At 34.3% G+C, this 18,558-nt stretch overlaps 1 protein-coding gene and 1 pseudogene across 1 annotated transcript in view; one reads left to right on the top strand and one right to left on the bottom strand.

Annotated features, from left to right (window-relative positions):
* The window catches only part of PAPPA2 (pappalysin 2), a 273,728-nt gene that overhangs the window by 149,186 nt on the left and 105,984 nt on the right, over nt 1–18,558 (top strand). Inside the window, exons 10-11 of the mRNA XM_032838777.1 lie at nt 190–380; nt 2,291–2,437. Coding sequence (XP_032694668.1) covers nt 190–380; nt 2,291–2,437 — 338 coding nt within the window. The remainder of the gene's footprint in view (nt 1–189; nt 381–2,290; nt 2,438–18,558) is intronic.
* LOC116855830 lies at nt 13,451–13,534 on the bottom strand (annotated as a pseudogene).

The following is an 18,558-nucleotide window of genomic DNA, read 5'->3' on the forward strand; positions in this document are numbered from 1 at the left end:
AGGGGTTTGTGTGTGCGTGGGTGTGTGTGTGTGTGTGTGTGTGTCTGTCTTGTCTGCATGTTTTGGGTGGGCGTTAGACTAGCCAGCAGTAACAGGATTCTCTTTCCTGGACTAGAGAAAAAAATGTAATGATTTTTACATGACATAGTCACAATACTTTTTCAAATGTTGTACTATATTTCTTGGCAGGGGAGCCAAGCCTATGTTACACATATGAGGGAGATGGGATATGTGAACCTTTTGAGAAGGAAACCAGCATCATAGACTGTGGCCTCTATACTCCCAAAGGATACCTGGATCAGTGGGCCACCCAAGCTTACTCCTCTCACGAAGATAAGAAGTGTCCTGCTTCCTTGGTAACTGGAGAACCTCATTCCATGGTAAATCAAGCTGGAAGAATTGGTTAAGGCTGAGCAGAATTGTCAAGCAACTCTCTCTCTGAGATGCTTTATGGGGGCTTACATTTCTCTCCTGTCTTTGACATCAAATTTAGTCCCTCCTGAACTCAGAATAAGGTAATGTTCAATGAAACACTTCTAGGCTGGCAGTTAAGTCTTATCTTCCTCCCCCAGTCCCCTCACCCCACTTCCCCGCACTAGGTTTCATCCAGGAGCCTTTGGCTGTGCAGTTAGCTCACTCCAAGGGATACAGAGTATCTCAGAATTAACCTCAGATGTATAAATATCAGAAATTACACTTGAGCTTTGTGTATGGGAGGATTTATTTTAAATCAGGAAAAAGAAGTAGTGAAGAGCCAGATTGCTTGGATTACAATACTGAATTCAGTGGTATTGCTACTACTCCTACTATTATTATTACTAAGTGAGATTTGACAGGTCACTTAACCTCTCTGGGCCCCAGTGTTTTCATATGTAAAATGGATCATAGTAATAAAAACCATCTGACTCAATGGTTTATTACAAGGATCAAATGGAATTTAAAATATATTAAAGATCAAAGTATAATTCAATTTAAAGAAATTCTACAATTAGTACAAAAACAAATTTGTAGGCATACAACTTCCCATGAAATCTCCACCTAAATAAATAGGAGATCCTCTGAGGACTTTAAGGACTGACTTCTATGAATTATAGTTGAATACTGAAAAAAATATTAAGGGCTTTGGCTTTTGGGTACTATTCCAGATGCATCCATTGCCAACTAAGCTCTTCCATTTATCATAACAATAAGCAATATACCTTCCTTTCAACAGAAGTGAGATTAAGTTTTCTAGGTATTTTAGGCCAGGATGAAATCACTGAATTTTATACTTAAGCAGACACCCCCAAGAAACTGAGAAACCAGCCAGGGCTGGTGGTCCGGTTCAAGAAACTCCTCAAGGACCTAGGCATCTTCTAGATTCTATCTCTTTCCATCCTTGGCTTGCAGCTTCCTTCCTCCTCCTCATAAGATGACTCCTCCAGGCATGAAGTCTGCATTCCAGGCAGGAAGATGGGGGAAGTTCACAGGGAAATAGGTGTATGCTAGCCGAGTCTTTCCCTTTTTATTGGGAAAATCATGGCAGCTTTTCCAGAAGTTTAACACTACAGACTCCCAGCAACATCTTATTGGTCATATCCAGGTCACTTCATTTCCCTCAGTTGTAAAGGAGTCTGAGGAGATGAGTATGTATAACTTGGTTCACTGCCACCTTGAACAAAATTAGAGTTTGTTAATAAGAAAGTAAGGGGAAATGGATTGGGGGGGTGCATGTAGCTGTGTCTACCATGCTTCTTCAGTGAAATCGGGCATCTTTCTCAAGAGTTCTTGGTGCCCAAGGACAGGAAACCAGGGGGGTTGGAAAATTCTGACTTAGGAACAGCTCTCTCAAGTGGCTTGTAGCCTAGCTTGTCTGTCTTCCTAATGTAGAGTGGGAGAAATTTTCTGGGGTTTGTTCCCTGGCTTCTAAACCCAACCGAATGCTCGGTGGCTCCCTGACTCAGTAGCCTCACTCCCAGAATGGTGGATCCTGCCTGGGAAAGATACAGCATCCTGGACAGCGTTCTGTGGCTAATTCTCAGAGCAGTCGCCCTGAAATGTGCCAGGACTGTTCTTTGGGCAAGATCTCTGGGTTGAGGGTGGGCTGAGAGTTACCATGTGTGTTTTTCTATCCAGGTAAGTTATATCCTGACTGGCAGAGAACATTCTTCCATACTGAGGAAAGTTCTCTGCCAGTAACCACTAAGTACTCAGAAAGAGAGGAAGACCTTGGTTTTGAGCTACAGAATTTCATTGTCTTCACTGATCTCGCACCCTGAACATTTAACTTTTGGTTAAAATTGCATTTCAGATTTGCACATCCTATCATCCAGAGTCACCAGAGCACCCTTCCCTTACTGGCTGGTTTCCCTGTGTCACCAATGGAAATAGACCTCAGAATAAAAGAAGTGAGCAGACAGAAGGTAGCCTGGAGAGAGAGGATGAGGTTTGGCTCAAAGTAAGTGACCCAAATGGTTCTTTGTGAAGGCTATGGATAGAGTGTGTGTGTGTAAAATGATAGGCTGGAATGGCTTGTCTGGAAATTTCCTTCTGTTTTTCTGAATGTTTTTAATATTTTGATTTATTTTCACCTCTTTTCGAATTTTGGACTTCTTTTTTTTGTAAAAAAAAAAATTGACTTACCAAAGTGTAACACACACACAGAAAAGTGCAAACATCAGAAATGCACAGATCAGTACATTTTTAGAGTGAACATCCTCTCTGCCCATCACACATATCAAGAAATGGAGCAATGATCTCCCCGTAAACACTCTCCTTGCCCTTCTCAGTTATGGTAGCACAGAGGCATCTACTCTTCTTAGTTCTGTCACAGAGATTGCGTTTTTTTTCTTTTTTTGAACGTTATGTGAAGCACTTGAGTGTGTAATTTTGTGTGTCATTCTTTCTTACTCAACATTCTGTTTGTGAGAATGCTACTGTGTGTGGCAGTAGAGTTCATTTCCATGGCTGTGTAGCATTCCAGTGTGTGAATATGCCACAATTTACTTATCCATACTGATGGACATTTGGGTTATTTCCAGGTTTTCTCTACGGTATTATGCATAGTTCTACTATAAACATTTCTGTGCATTCCTTTTGGTGAATGTATATAAACAGCTGGGTATATTTGGAACTGCTAGATCATTGGTAAGCAGATTACAAGCTTTACTAGGTAATTCCAATAAGCTTCCATAGTGGTTGTACTAATTTAAACTCCCACCAGAGGCTCCTGAGTCTTCCACCTGTTTCATATTTTCACCAATACTTGGTATTTCGAGTCTTAATTCTAGCCATTCTGTTGGGCATATAAAAGTGTCTCCTCCATTGTGTCTGTTGCATTTTCATGTCAACTAATGAGTTTGGGAGTCTTTTAAATTATACTGGCCATTTGTTTATCCCTTTTCTTTTCCTTTTTTCCTGGAGGGCATATACAAATCTTTTGCCCAATTTTGTGTTGGGTTGTCTGTCATTTTGTTCTTCATTTATGTGATTTTTTTAAAAAAATTTATTTATTTATTTGACAGACAGAGATCACAAGTAGGCAGAGAGGCAGGCAGAGAGAGAGAGAGAAGCAGGCTCCCTGCGGAGCAGAGAGCCGGATTCGAGGCTCGATCCCAGGACCCTGGGATCATGACCTGAGCTGAAGACAGAGGCTTTAACCCACTGAGCCACCCAGGTGCCCCCATTTATGTGATTTCTTTACAAGTTTCTGAATATAATCCTTTTTTGGTTATATGTTATTTAGTTTCTTCCAATACTATGGCTTACTTTTTCTTATTTTTTTGTATTATCTTTAGATGAATAGAATTTCTAAATTTTAAAAAATTCCAGTTGATCTTTTTTTCCCTTTATGGTTAACTGCTTTTCACATACGGTATTAAGAAAACTTTGCCTGGCACAAAGATATACTTTACTGTATTATCTTTTAGACCTGTTATTATTTTATCTTTTGTATGTAGGTCTATAAACCATCTGGAATTTTTATATAAGGTGTGAGGTAGAGATCAAGAATTTTTCCTCTCTTGATCTTCAGTACATCTAGAACTACTCTTATTCAAACTAAAATTTTCTCTTTCCTTCTATGTTGCACTGTGTACCTTTGTCATAAGTCAACTAGCAATATGTATTTTGTCCATTTATTGATTCAATGTTTTGTTTTACTGGTCTGTATGTTCTTGCTTCAATACTATACTCTTAATTATGGTAAATTTTTGGTGAATCTTAAAATTGGATAATACAAGTCCTAAAACTTTGTTCCTTTTTTTATTAGTATGTTATGTTAGTCACCATACAGTACACCATTCATTAGTTTTTGATGTAGTGTTCCACGATTCATTATTTGCATATAAGACCCAGTGCTCATCACAACACATGCCTTTGATCCCAGATTGCATTAGCTGTTCTTGGTCCTTTCAATTTTTGTATAAACTTTGGAATCAGCTTCCATTTCCACATAGGAAAAGAAACCCTGGTGTAATTTTGATTGGGATTTCATTAAATCTTTAGGTCAACTTAAAATATTAAAATATTCCTTAAAATATTGAGTCTTCTAACATATTCCTTCAACTTCTTCCTTAAGTCTTCCTTAATTTCTCCTAACATTTTATAGTTTTCTGAGAGAAGGGAGTTGAATTTTACCAAATGCCTTTTCTACATCTATTGAATTGATCACATTATGTTGTCTTCTGTTCTGCCAAAGCCTTGACTTACTTTGATAAACTTCTAAATGTTAAACTAAGCTTACATACCTGGAAAAAAAATAACAATTTGGAGGTGATGTGTAATCCTTTGTCAATAGTTTTAGGTTATGTTTTTGAATATTTTAAGTGTTTTTCTCATCTTTGTTCATGAGAGGTTGGCTCTTATTTTTTAGATTTTATTTTACTGTTTTATCAGATTTTATATTATGAAGGCTAGATTTGACTTCTAAAATAAGTTTCGTTCCCCACTAGATCTATGGAATATGTTGTGTAAGGTTGGTGTTAATTTTGGAAATATTCATAAGTAAAGCTATCTGATCCTGTTTTTTCTTTGAGAAAAAATTTAAATTATGAGTTAAAATTTTAAAAGGAATGTAGAAGAATTTAGGTTTTCTATTTCTACTTAGGTCAGTTTTGGTAAGTTGGATTTTTCAACTAATTTGTGCATTTTTTCCCCAAAACTTTGAATTTATTGGCATTAAGTTTCCTGTAATGTTCTCTTATTTTCTTTGTAATGTTTCCACCTCTAGAATTTTTTTTTTCACTCATGATACTGCTAGATTTTGGCTTCTTTCTTTTATTTATTTATTTTTTTAGTCAATCTTGCTAAAGTTTTATTAATCTTCTTATAGAACCAGCCAAAGAAAAAATATATAGTCTATGTGTGTGCATATGTATGTATCTGTAGGTATATATAGATAAAAGGAATGTATTTGTATAAACCTAAAAGGAAGGAAAAAATGAAAAAAAGAAAATACTTGTGTGCTCTTATTTTCATTATTTCCTTTATGTTTGTATTTAATTTGCTCTTTTTTTCCTACTAACTTGAGATGATGTACAGATAATTATTTTTTTGGCTCCTTTTCTTTTGTTAATATATGCATTAAGGCCATATTAGTCCTTCTATGTGTGACTGTGGCGACATCCTAAAAGTTTTGCATATCTTATTTCTGTTATCACTTGGTTCAAACATATTTTTCTAATTTTCATTTGATTTTTTTTTTTTTTTGACCACTGAATTGTATACAAGTATGCTGTTTAACTTCTAAACATTGGTGGGTTTTCTGGTTACCTTTTTGTTTTTGGTTCTTAGCTACAGTCTTTCTTCTGTGGTCAAAGAGTATATCCTGTATGGTTTCAATCCTTTGTAATTTATTGAGCCTTGAATTATGGACTGGCATATGGTCAATACTAGCAAATATTCCATGTACTTTGAAAGCCATATGTACTCTGAAATTATTGGATAGAGTATTCTATACATTTAAGATAAATTAAATTCACCCATCATCATGTTGAAAGTCTCTATGTCTCATATATATATATATATATATATATATATATACTATATATATATATACACACACTATATGTGTACATATATATAGTATATATACATATATTTTCTTGATATTCTGTGCACTGTTTCTATCAGTTAATGAGTGATACTTTTAGAAACTCCCACTGTAATCTTGAGTTTTTCTGCTTCATCTGTTTTTTTAAAGATTTTATTTATTTATTTCACAGAGAGAGAGAGAGAGAGATCATAAGTAGGCAGAGAGGCAGGCAGAGAGAGGGGGAAGCAGGCTCACTGATGAGCAGAGAGCCTGATGCGGGGCTCGATCCCAGGACCCTGAGATCATGACCTGAGCCGAAGCCAGAGGCTTAACCCACTAAGCCACCCAGGCACCCCTTTCTGCTTCTTTTTTATCAGTTTTTGATTTATACATTTTGAGGCTATATTATTAAATATACACACAATTCTCACTTTGTATGGAACCACAAAATGATCATGCAAACTGAAATTATGCAAAGCAAACTTAATAATCATTGAGGAAAAATTATAATTTGTTACATGAACTCGGAATTTTTGCCACAATGTTAAACTCATGTGAAGGAAAAGTTTTTAAATAGTGAAACTGATATTTATTTAGTACATTATAATATAACACATTGAAAACATAGAGAATTAAAGGGTTTCCTTTCATTGTAAAAATGTCACCAAGAGTAGTTTGAGAAGCACTTGACTTTTTCTTTTTCATTTTATGACTTAACATTACAAAGCTAGCAGGTTTTTTTTTTTTATGCCTTTGTGAATTGTCATATTCCTTTCTAAGTTTGGATCAGCTTCCCACATTTTATCTTTTGAACATTCAGTGTTATGAACTATCTCTGAGAGTTCTTTTAATGTGAATTGTTTCTTGGCATCCCTTCCTCTGGGACATCTTCATCCTATTTGTCACAACCAGTTTTCTCATTTATGTTGATAATTTTACTTTCACTAAATCCCTCCATCTGCATATCTAGAGTTCCTCAAATTGGCAACAGAATTGACATTCCCACCCATCAGCTTTTTCTTCTATAACTCTATCTACCTTTAATTGACATTTCTTCTCCGCATTATCACTTTTTGTTTCTTTTCTACACTTTCATTCTTATTGGCCAATTCCCCCCTTAATTATCCGTTTCTGTAAAATGTCATGTAGGTTTATCACTGAGAAACAAGGAGGCAACACAACTACACACTCTTCTATCTCTGCATGAACTGCATAACAGGTAACAGTGACCCGTTAATGACAGACTTTGAAAGAAGTGAGTGGTCACTAATCATAGTGATTTGTGGATTGAAGGACTGTCAACTTACTGTACTTACAATTAATATAATGCTAACTAAAATTTAAATCATATCATTGGGACTCTAGTATTACATAATTAAATTGTGATAATTGATAATGGTGCATATGGGAACTTGCACATATATAAAATGAGGACTATTGGTATATAATTTTGAAATTTATATATCTTCCTGGTTGATTATCTCTTTTAACATTAAGAAATGATTCTTTTTATCTCTGAGAATATTCCTGCTTTACTATAAACTTTGCCTGCCATACCTTTTGTTTATGTTTGAATATTGTATATTTTTCCATCATATTACTTTTTATCTTTCTGTGTAATAATATTTAGCATGATTTTTTAACATCAATATACCATTGTTTTTCAGGCAAAATTTTCCAATGGAACATTTAGACTAATTACATTGCATGTAATGACGTTTGGTTTTAAATCTGCAACATACTATTTGTTATTCACTTGATCTCTATGTCCTTTATGCTTTCTATTTCTTATTTTTTAATATTAAACAAGTATTTTTATTTGATTTTTCTGCTCCATTAACTTGTTAGTCATACTTTCATTTTATTCTCTAAGTGGTTATTTTAGAGATTGCATGTATCTTTAACTGGTTGGTAGTGTGCTGTGAGTTAGAGCTTTCATAATTTCATAAGCAAATGACTACCTTAGAATACTCTACCTCCATTTTTACCTCTTCCTGGCTTTTTAAAGTTAATATGATTTAAAAATAGCAAATATTTACCCTGTCCAGTGCTCTTCAGGCCTTTCTAATTTCTGTGCTTCCCTCATTTTTATTTAGCTTGAAGAAGAAAAGAAAATCCCATTTATTATTCCTTTTTATGTGAGTGTGCTGGCAATGAATTCTTTTAGGTTTTGTGTGGCTGAAAATATCTTAATTTGACATTCATTTTCAAAGGATATCTTTGCTTGGTATATAATTCTCTGTGGCCAGTTGTTTTCACTCATCAGCCTAATGATGTTATTCCAGTGTCTTCTCACTTTCAGACTTTCTTTGGAGAGTCAGCTATCTGCCTGATATATATTATTTTGAAGGCAATGTCTTTTATTCTCTAGTGCTTTTACTACTTTCTCTTTATGTTTTGTCTTCAACACTTTTACTCTGATGTTCCAAGATCTGTTTTTTCTTCATATATATGTAGCTAAGACTTTGTCACGCTTTTTGAATCTGTGACTTAATGTCTTTACTTGCCCATTCATGCTTTCTTTTTTTTCTTGGATACCAGATATCCATTCATTAGACCTTTTTGCTGTGTGTATATTGTAAACTTTTTCTTTTTCTTCTACTTTTCGTTACCTTTTTCTTCATGCTGAAGTCTGGTTATTTTATACTGACATTTCTAATGTTTCACTAATCATACCTTTTACTCCAACCACTGTTTAACTGTTTATTAAATTATTAATTTCAGTTTTTGTATTTTTAATTCTAGAATTAAACTTTTTAAAAACTTTTTCTATAGATTCTCATTTTGTCTGAAATTCTTTATCCTATAGTTTACTTTTAAAAGTATATTAATCACTATAATCATAAAGTCTGTGTCTGATAAAATCAATGTCTTGGTGACCTGAGGTCTGTTTATGTTTATTCTCTTTGTTTTCATTCTCATCTTCTTAGTCTCATCTACTTTCATACTGAATAATGTGTTAATTAAATTATTGAGGAGATTGTGGAGATGTGGCTAATGATATCTTTCTTTCAAGATCATTTACTTTAAAAAAATATGTAATAAGATTTGGGAAAGAATACCTTAATCCAACCAGTGATTAAGATGACTTGAGTTTATGCTTCTGTATTAGTGATCCCTGATTTATTTCATTTTTCCCCTTTTTTCCTAAGGCCTGGCCTTTCAAGGGTCTCAACTAAAAGCTTGGATTAGGCCCTCCATCTTGATATTCTCTGAAGTATAATTTCTATTTCCTCAGCAGTATGTGTCTGCTAAAAGCTGCTTAGCTTTTTAGCCTCTCACCCTCTAATTTCTGCCTAGTTTTTTATACTCCTATTCTGCAGAGCTGAGAATTTGAAAAATACCTCAGTGGTGAAAGTGTCACAGAATGTGAGGTTCCCTTCAATGTGGTTTCTTGCTTTTCAAGTCCCTTCAGTCCTGACTTCTGTGGTTGTTTTCACATGTTTCCAAACATTTTCCTTTTTACTTTATTCATATTTTATAATTATTCTTGTCAGAAATGTTTGTTCTATTATAAGCTACTTCCTCACAGCTAGAAGCAGAAGTCTCCAACTGGAATTCTTTTATTGTATATCAGTTAGCTACCATATATATTTTAGGTGTGTATACTATTCTTACTGCAAGTGATCTAGGGGTACTAGTCCTTGTATAAGAAAAAATCACTAATATAATTGGAAGTTTAGTTAATATATCAAACCCATTAATAAAATTATTTTCACAAATCCACGTAATACCAAAAAAATTAGGGAGTGATTTCTAAAATAAGCTCATTGGGGTTTCCCCTAGTTTTTGAAGACCGTAGGGTTTCTGACTCTTTATTATTATTTTTTTTAGTTTATTTAATCTTGGTTTGATATACACACATGATTTGTTATGAAATGGATCAGATACAAATTTATTGCACAAGTGGGAAACAACTATACTGAAAAACATTAGCCTTGAAAATATCTTTCCCAAATCCTTCATTTGCTAAAATGCTACTTGCCCAAAAGTTTTCTCACTTTAGTCCTCAGTCCTTTACTGAAGTAACTTGTCTCTCTTAGTTTTCCTTGGTTTTTATCTAATCTTGATCCCATTGACCAAATGCCTGAACTTTCCTTACATGACATAAAAGATTTTTATTATTTACAATAATAAATTGTAAGGCAATTTTTTAATATATATAAATAAATAAATCTTTTTAAAGATTTATTTATTTATTTCAGGGTGGGGAATATTAGAGGGAGAGGGAGAGAAATTCTCAAGCAGACTCCCTGCTGAGGAGCCCCACATGGGGCTTGATCCCAGGACCCTGAGGTCATGACCTGAGCCGAAACCAAGAGCTGGATGCTTAACCAACTGAGCCAGCCAGGTGCTCCATAATGAGCACATTTTAAAATCCATTTATAGGGGTGCTTGGGTGGCTTAGTCAGTTAAGGGTCTGCCTTCAGTTCAGGTCATAATCTCACAGTCCTGGGATCAAGCCCTGCATCGGGCTCCCTGCTCAGCCAGGAGTCTGCTTCTCCCTCTCCCTCTGCCTGTTGCTCCCTTCTGCTTGTACTCTCTCTGTCAAATAAGTAAATAAAATCTTTTAAAAAATAGAAAAAATAAAAACCATTTATAGTTTATAAAATACATTCTTATGTACTTAATTTTATTCCTATGTTAGCCTCTGAGTTTGGCTAACGTAGGTGTTCTCCTGTTTTATAGAGAAGAATAAGAACCAGTCTCAAAGTGCTTTTTCTACATCACTTAAGAATAAAATGGTAAACCTCAAGGTCAAACTCACACTTCTTGACTCTAATCCCATGTTTATTCCTTTATACCATGTTGCCTTGTTCAGTCAGCATTCATTATGCACCTGTGATATGTCAAACCCAGAACTGAACACTGGGGATAAATATGAGAGTATGACATAAGCAAGAAAGCAAATTAAAACATGTATGGAATTGGGAGGAAAGCCTTCTTGTCTTCTTTTGTTGGACTTCTTCTAAATTCTTCAAAGATGGGTGTATCTATGGATCTAATTCCTAGGATTTATTAAGCGCATATTGTAACTCTAGGGTCCAGTGGAGGACAGAGAAAGAAAACAGGAGGCATGGTTCCTCCCAGAAAGTGCTCTGAATCTCAGTAACATAGACAACAAATGAAGCAATCTGAGAAGCAGACACTCAATGAATAGCTGTTGTTTGGGTTCACAGGGAGCCCACAAACATATGTGCAATCGTATGCTCAGGTTATGTCCATGGCTGTTCTCAAATGTCCCAAATTTGCAATGGCCTCACTCAGGCTGGACTGGTTAGAAATCCTAACAGAAATTTCAGGTGCTTAGAGTATTTTAAATACAACATTGAAAACATCAGTTATAAATTATGGACTGCTGCTGGAAACCTTTGCTACCATGTAAAACTAAAGCCTGTTTCCCATAATTTCCTTCTTTTCTTTGTTTGGGTTCAACTAGCCAAACACTATATACGAATTTCCAACAGAAAATGCATTGCATATTTGACTGATTGGATTTCAAAGATAAAAGTCTGTGACACCAGACTCTTGGTGGGGGAGAGGGTGTGGAGAAACACATGTATTGAGATTTGCTCTGTTCCAGGTAACTTACTAATTATCATACAAGCTCTCTATCAGAGAGGATGAATTTTTTTCTTATTCTAAAAATGATTATCTGAAAACTCAGAGATGTTAAACATTTGAGATACCATAGATAGTAGAGATACAGATAAGTTTCAAATTCAAGTTTTAGCTTATTCCAAAACCCACGGTCCTTCCTCTATACAAGGAGTGGGGAACATTTTTCTATAAAGAGAAAAATAATTATTTTAGGGTTTGCAGGCCCTACAGTTTCTGTTACATCTACTTAACACTGCTGTTGTAGAATGAAGTCAGCCATACACAGTATGTAAATGATCAAGCTTAGCTGTGTTCTAATGATATTATACTATGAGCACTAAAATTTTAATTCATAAAATTTTCACATTATTTTTTTTAATTTAAAATTTTTTTATAAACATATAATGTATTATTAGCCCCAGGGGTACAGATCTGTGAATCGCCAAGTCTACTCACTTCACAGCATTTACCCTAGCACATACCCTCCCCAATGTCCATAACCCCACCATCCTCTCCCGCTCCCCTCCCCCCAGCAACCCTCAGCTAGTTTCGTGAGATTAAGAGTCTCTTATGGTTTGTCTCCCTCCCGATCCCATCTTGTTTCATTTATTCTTTTCCTACCCCCCAAACCCCGCACATTGCTTCTCCACTTCCTCATATCAGGGAGATCATATGATAGTTGTCTTTCTCCAATTGACTTATATCGCTAAGCATAATACCCTCTAGTTCCATCCGTGTTGTCGCAAATGGCAGGATTTCATTTCTTTTGATGGCTGCATAGTATTCCATTGTATATATATACCCCATCTTCTTTATCTATTCATTTGTTGATGGACGTCTAGTTTCTTTCCATAGTTTGGCTATTGTGGACATTGTTGCTATAAACATTTGGGTGCACGTGCCCCTTCGGATCACTACATTTGTATCTTTAGAGTAAATACCCAGTAGTGCAATTGCTGCGTCATAGGGTAGCTCTATTTTCAACTTTTTGAGGAACCTCCATGCTGTTTTCCAGAGTTGTTGCGCCAGCTTGCAATCCCATCAACAGTGTGGGAGGGTTCCCCTTTCTCCACATCCTCGCCAGCATCTGTCATTTCCTGACTTGTTAATTTTAGCCATTCTGACTGATGTGAGGTGGTATCTCATTGAGATTTTCACATTATTCACATTGTTTTTCTTTGACTTTTTCAACCATTTGAAAATACAAAAAAACATTCTTAGCTCACAGACCATACAAAACCAGGCAGTGGGTCAGATCTGGCCCATGGATAATAGCATGCTGACCTCGGCTCTGTATCATGTGTCCATGCAATACTATAGATAGTGATAGACATTTGACTTGTTTCCACAATTTTAATTCTACTCAGTAAACATTGCCTAAAATGAACAAAATATCGTACTAGAGAGGGGTCCAAAGCTGAATGAGTCACCATATTTACTCTTAAGGGACATACACTGCAGTGGGCATGTTTACACAAATATTCTAAAAGATAGAATGTCATGTCATATGCTACAGACACAGTAAAGTACAAAACAGGCTCAAAGAGACCTAGTGACTGGACATAGGGAGATATAGATAAACATTATCTCATTGAATTCTGCCATTTATCCCATCTTCCATACCACTCCTCTACACACACACACACACACACACACACACACACACACACGCACCTTCTAGGTCCTAATCGTTTTAGGCATAACAAATTGCTTTCTGTGCTGGAATACTCCAAGGTTTTCACATCTCCGTAACCTTTCAGGTAGGGAACTTGTACTTTTCTTTCTCTATAAATGCTTTCTCCCTTTTATCTCTCCAAGATACACATATTCATCTTCTAAGATTGGACTCAAATATTATTTCTTTTATACTGATAGTAACAGATACTACATTTGATCTTAGCCAAAAGGCAAAGAAGCAATCAGGATTATTTCTTTTATAAAGTGTAGACTTTTCTGAACTTCTTTCCTAAGGCCCTCTTAGTATAACTGATAACTTCTTCATATATGCCTCAATAGAGTCTTCTATCACAGTATTTGTATACTTTGTTGTTCTTGTTTCTCCCTCTCCATCTGATGGCCTCTATCTAAGGACCTTGTGGGCAGAAGCCATGCACAGTTATGGTTGTATGTCAAGCCCTGAGCACAGAGCCTCTTTGTTATAATGTTCAAAATGTTTGGTGATTGCTTGAATCAATGATGGGATGTTAGATCTTAGCCTTGGCAATTTGGGAGCATATTGATAATATCCCCTTATCTGTGTTTTCATTTTCGCAGTTTTAGTTACTGTGGTCATCTGTGGTTGAAGAGCAGATGACCCTCCTCTGACAAATTGTCACAAGATCAATAGTAGCCTAGTGCACATCACAATGCTTGGGTCATTCACCTCACTTCATCTCATCATGTAGGCATTTTATTATATCACATCATCACAAGATGAAGTACAATGATATTTTGAGGGAGAGTTGTTTACATAATTTTTATTACAACACATTGTTATAATCGTTCTATTTTATTACTACTTGTTGTTAATCTCGTAGTGTGCCTAATTTATAAATTAATTATTATTGTAGGCATGTATGTATAGGAAAATGCATAGTATATATATGGGGTTTGGTACTATTGTGGTTTTAGGCATCCACTGGGGGTCCACTGGAATCTGTGGATAGGGAGGACTACTGTACTACTTATGACATGGCACAAAGGTAGGTAAGTAGGGCTGTGGGCTGGGTTAGATCGAAAGCGGGCATGGACAGAGGCCACAAATTAACTCTTCCTGTAAAACTGTATAAATGATGAACTGTAGGTTGAATTGAAACCACGTCAAAAGGAATTTTTCAAAGATGGGGGAGATTTGGTTATTTTTTTGTTTGTGGTAGGTTGGATTCTCTAGGAAGTAGATTCTGAAATGGAACTTGGGTTCTCACTTTGGCAGCACATATACTAAAATTAAGATGGGGCTTAGTATGTAGGATGTTTATTAAGGAGTGGGCTGGACATCAACATCTATGAAAAAGAAGGGAAGGAAGCATGAGTGGGTAAAAAGGGAAGTTGAGCAACCTCAATGCCAGCTTGACTGAATTCTCCTGTGAAGAAATAATATAAGGCACAAATGGTAAGTGGAGTAATACTGCTGTAAGATCCTTACCTTATGAGATAGTAATATTATTTGAATGTAGATTGTAATAAGTTAGACATATTATAATTTCCAGAACAGTCATTAAAAAATACACATATACACAAATAGCTATTAAGTTAAAAGAGAAGATTAATAGAGTAATAAAATAACTTGATTCACTCAAGTTATATATGAAGGTAGGAAAAGAGGAGCTAAGAAATAATTAATAAAAACAAATACCAAGATGGTAGACTTAAAATCAACTGTATTGTTGATTACATTAAATGCAAAGTTTTCTAAAAATTGCCATGTAAAAGGCAGAGATTCTCAGCATACATAAGATGGAAAGAATCAATTATATACCATTTATGAAAACACACTTTAAATATAAAGGCATGCAGAATGAAAGTGAAAAGGAGAAATTATATACCATGTAAACTTGAAGCATAAGCAAATTATTATGCTATGCTAATATCTGATAAAATAGAATATTACTGGAGATATAGATGGATGTTTAGTAATGATAAGCAAGTTGATTTACCAAAAATATTGAACAATATTAATTGTAATAAAATAGAAGCACCTAAGAACAGAGACTCAAAGGAAATGAATTAAACATTGATAGAACTAATAGACAAATAGTCAAATTCATACTCATAATTGGAGATTTTTATCATCTCTAAGTCATTGAGATAGTAAGTAGACACAAAAAATCAGGACAAATATTCAAGATTTGAAGATCATTCTCAAGTACCTTGACCTACTTTAACATTTGTAGAAATACTACATATGCAGAATGCATTATGGTACATTCACCAAATAGGTTATATACTAGACCATAAACAAGTCTTAATAAATTTGTAATGATTACAATCATACAGAGTACCTTCTCTGACCTTAACAGAATTAAATAAGAAATGAATAACAGTATGTCTAGGAAATCTCCAATTTCTTGGTAATCAAGCAGTACATTTCTAAATGAGCCATAGGTCAAAGAGGGTTGTATGGGGGAAATTACAAAACATTTTGATCTGAATGATAATGAAACAACATTTCAGAATTTATGAGAAAGATTAAAATAGTACTTCCAGGGAGATTTATAGCTTTAAATATCTATATTTGGAAAATAAGAGGTATGAAATCAATAATCTCAGTGTCCATCTTAAATAGCAAAAGGTCAAATTAAAGTCATGGTGAAAGTATAAAGGCAATAACAGAGAAGAGGAGAAATTGGTAAAGTAGAAAAAACTCCTATATCACCACTGTTATTTTACTTTCTCTGGGAATAACCAATGCTAGACTTTGAATTCTATACTTTCTGAGATACAAAAGAAATGAAACATAAAATGTGAGAGAAGTAATACTCAAATTATTTTCTCATAAATTGAGTTGACGTCTGAAAAGAGAAAACAACTTAAAAATTACTTCATTTAATATCATGGTTTAGTACAAAATTAAGATAAAAGCAAATAAACCCTTCCATTTTAAACAACGATCAATGAGAATATATGATTAAAGAAAAGAGTTCATTTATAATAGCAGTCAAGGTAGAAAGATATCTAGGAATAAATGTTAAGAAAGAAGAATGAAAGCTCTATATGAAGACACCATGAAGGCTTGAATAAATGAAGAGGCACAGACTGGTCCTGTATAGAAGGACTCAATATCATATGGGGGTCAATTCTCCCTAAATCGTAAACTTCACATAATCCCGGCAAAAATTTTAATAAAAAACTTTTAAAGAATTACGAAGTTGATTTTAATGTTTTTAATGGAAATTCTGCCAAAGTTTAGTGATGAAGGGGCCTGACTCTGCCAAGTATCGAAATATATCACAAAATTATAATGGTTAAAATATCAATGAATAGACAAATCAATGGAACAAGATGGCCCCGAAGTATACCCAAAGATAGAGACATACATATAGATATGGAATTGAAATTAAACTTAATTGTCTCAAGACAAATGAGAATGGTGCACCCATTTCAACACATCCTTGCATGAACATAATATTATCGAATTACCTAAAATTAGTAAATCTCGTGGGAATGAAGTGATATCTCATTGTTATATTATGCATTTTTTTATTTGATTATGAGTGAGGTAGAGGATCCCCTTATCAAAAATAATTATCAAGCATTTAGTATTCCTCTTTTATTTAATTGTAACATAGGAAAATTTTTTAGTTTTTTCTTAGATTACAAAAATATATACTTTCTTATGTTTGTTTTGTAGTTTTGCCTTTTGAAGTTTACTGTTTAACAGAATTGAAATTTGTTTTTGTATGTAGAATGCAGTAGGTTTCTTTTTTTTTCCCTTAAATATGATAAGTCAATTTCTAATCTCAACCATTAAAAATTTACATCATTGCTCTGATGATTCACAGTGCCATGTTGATTATATACTAATTTCTTAAGTAGACTTGAAACTGTTTTTTTTTTTTTTAACACTCTGCTCTATGTCATTGACCTATTTTCATGTTCCCTGCACCAGAAATACACTGTTTTTAGTACTATGACTTCTACTACCTAAATATATCTGGTAGGACATGTTCTTACCGTCTTCCACTTTTTTTTTTTTTTTTGCATTTTAAAAATCGAATTAGCTATTCATTATTCATGAACATTTCTTTTTCCATATAAATTTTAGAACAAGCCTTGGATCACTTCTTCTGCCTTTTGGAAAACATACTGGTATATGTGAGCTGAACTTAATCAAACACTTGATTTGTATCAGTTGGTATGATCATATGATTTTTCTACTTTGATTCATCATTATGTTGAAATCATACTGATAACTTTTTTTTTTTTAGATATCAAGTCATTTTTGCCTTTGTGGCATGAACCTGATTGTTATATATTATATTTTAAATATGCTTTTGGATTTTATTGGTTAATCTTTTGCTTTGGATTTTGGCATTTATATTTATTTATGGACTTGGTTTGTATATTTCTTTTTTGAATATTCAGATTATACAAGCCTCATAAAGTTGATTGGGCAGTTTCCCTCGTATATGTTCTGAAACCACCAATATAAAATAAGGGTTATCTGTTCCTTCGAAATTTGGCAAGATCCACCTATAAAACCAACTGGGTTTGGGGCTTGCCTGAGGAAAGATTAAAGTTTGTCATTTAACTTTCTTTGATTTTTATTAATATGTTTAATTTCTCCTTTCCAATTTTGGACTATTTGATATTTCCATAAATTTACTAATTTCTTCCACATATTCAAATTTAGTGCTGATAGCTGTTCATAATGTATTTTTACTCTGTCTCATCTCTGGTTCAGCTATAGTTGCCACTATATTTATAATGTGTGTTTTTAAGCCTTCTGATTTCTTGTGTTTTTCTTGATTACTCATGCCTGGGTTTCTTCAAAGAACAATTTTTACTTTTGTTCATTTTTCTCTTCATTCTAGTCTTGGTTCTCCAATTCACTGATTTCTATCTTTATTTTTATTATTTTCTTTTTTCCTGTTTCTCTGGATTCACACTGATGTTCCTTTCTAGCTTCTTGTGTCAAACATTGGATAATTTGTTTTCACTGTTCCATAATTTTTCCCTCTAGGTTCTGCTTTGATTGTGGCCAATAAATGTTGACATATAGGGCTTCGTTGTCAGTCTGCCCTAAGTATTTTGTAATACCTCATAAATTCTTTTTAAAATCAGGAACTTTTAGTAACTTTTTGTTTGTTTGTTTCTATACTGATTTTTCAGAGGATAGCAACTTTTATTGTGCCAGCTCTGTCGTTATTAGAGGTTTTTCTTCTTCTTCTCTTGGCCCTACATTTTATTAGGAAGCACTTAAAGAAAGAACCTTTATTCATTAA

This window comes from Lontra canadensis, unplaced genomic scaffold (genome assembly GCF_010015895.1).
Source record: "Lontra canadensis isolate GAN:19392208 unplaced genomic scaffold, GSC_riverotter_1.0 scaffold106, whole genome shotgun sequence".
Classification (NCBI taxonomy): domain Eukaryota; kingdom Metazoa; phylum Chordata; class Mammalia; order Carnivora; family Mustelidae; genus Lontra; species Lontra canadensis.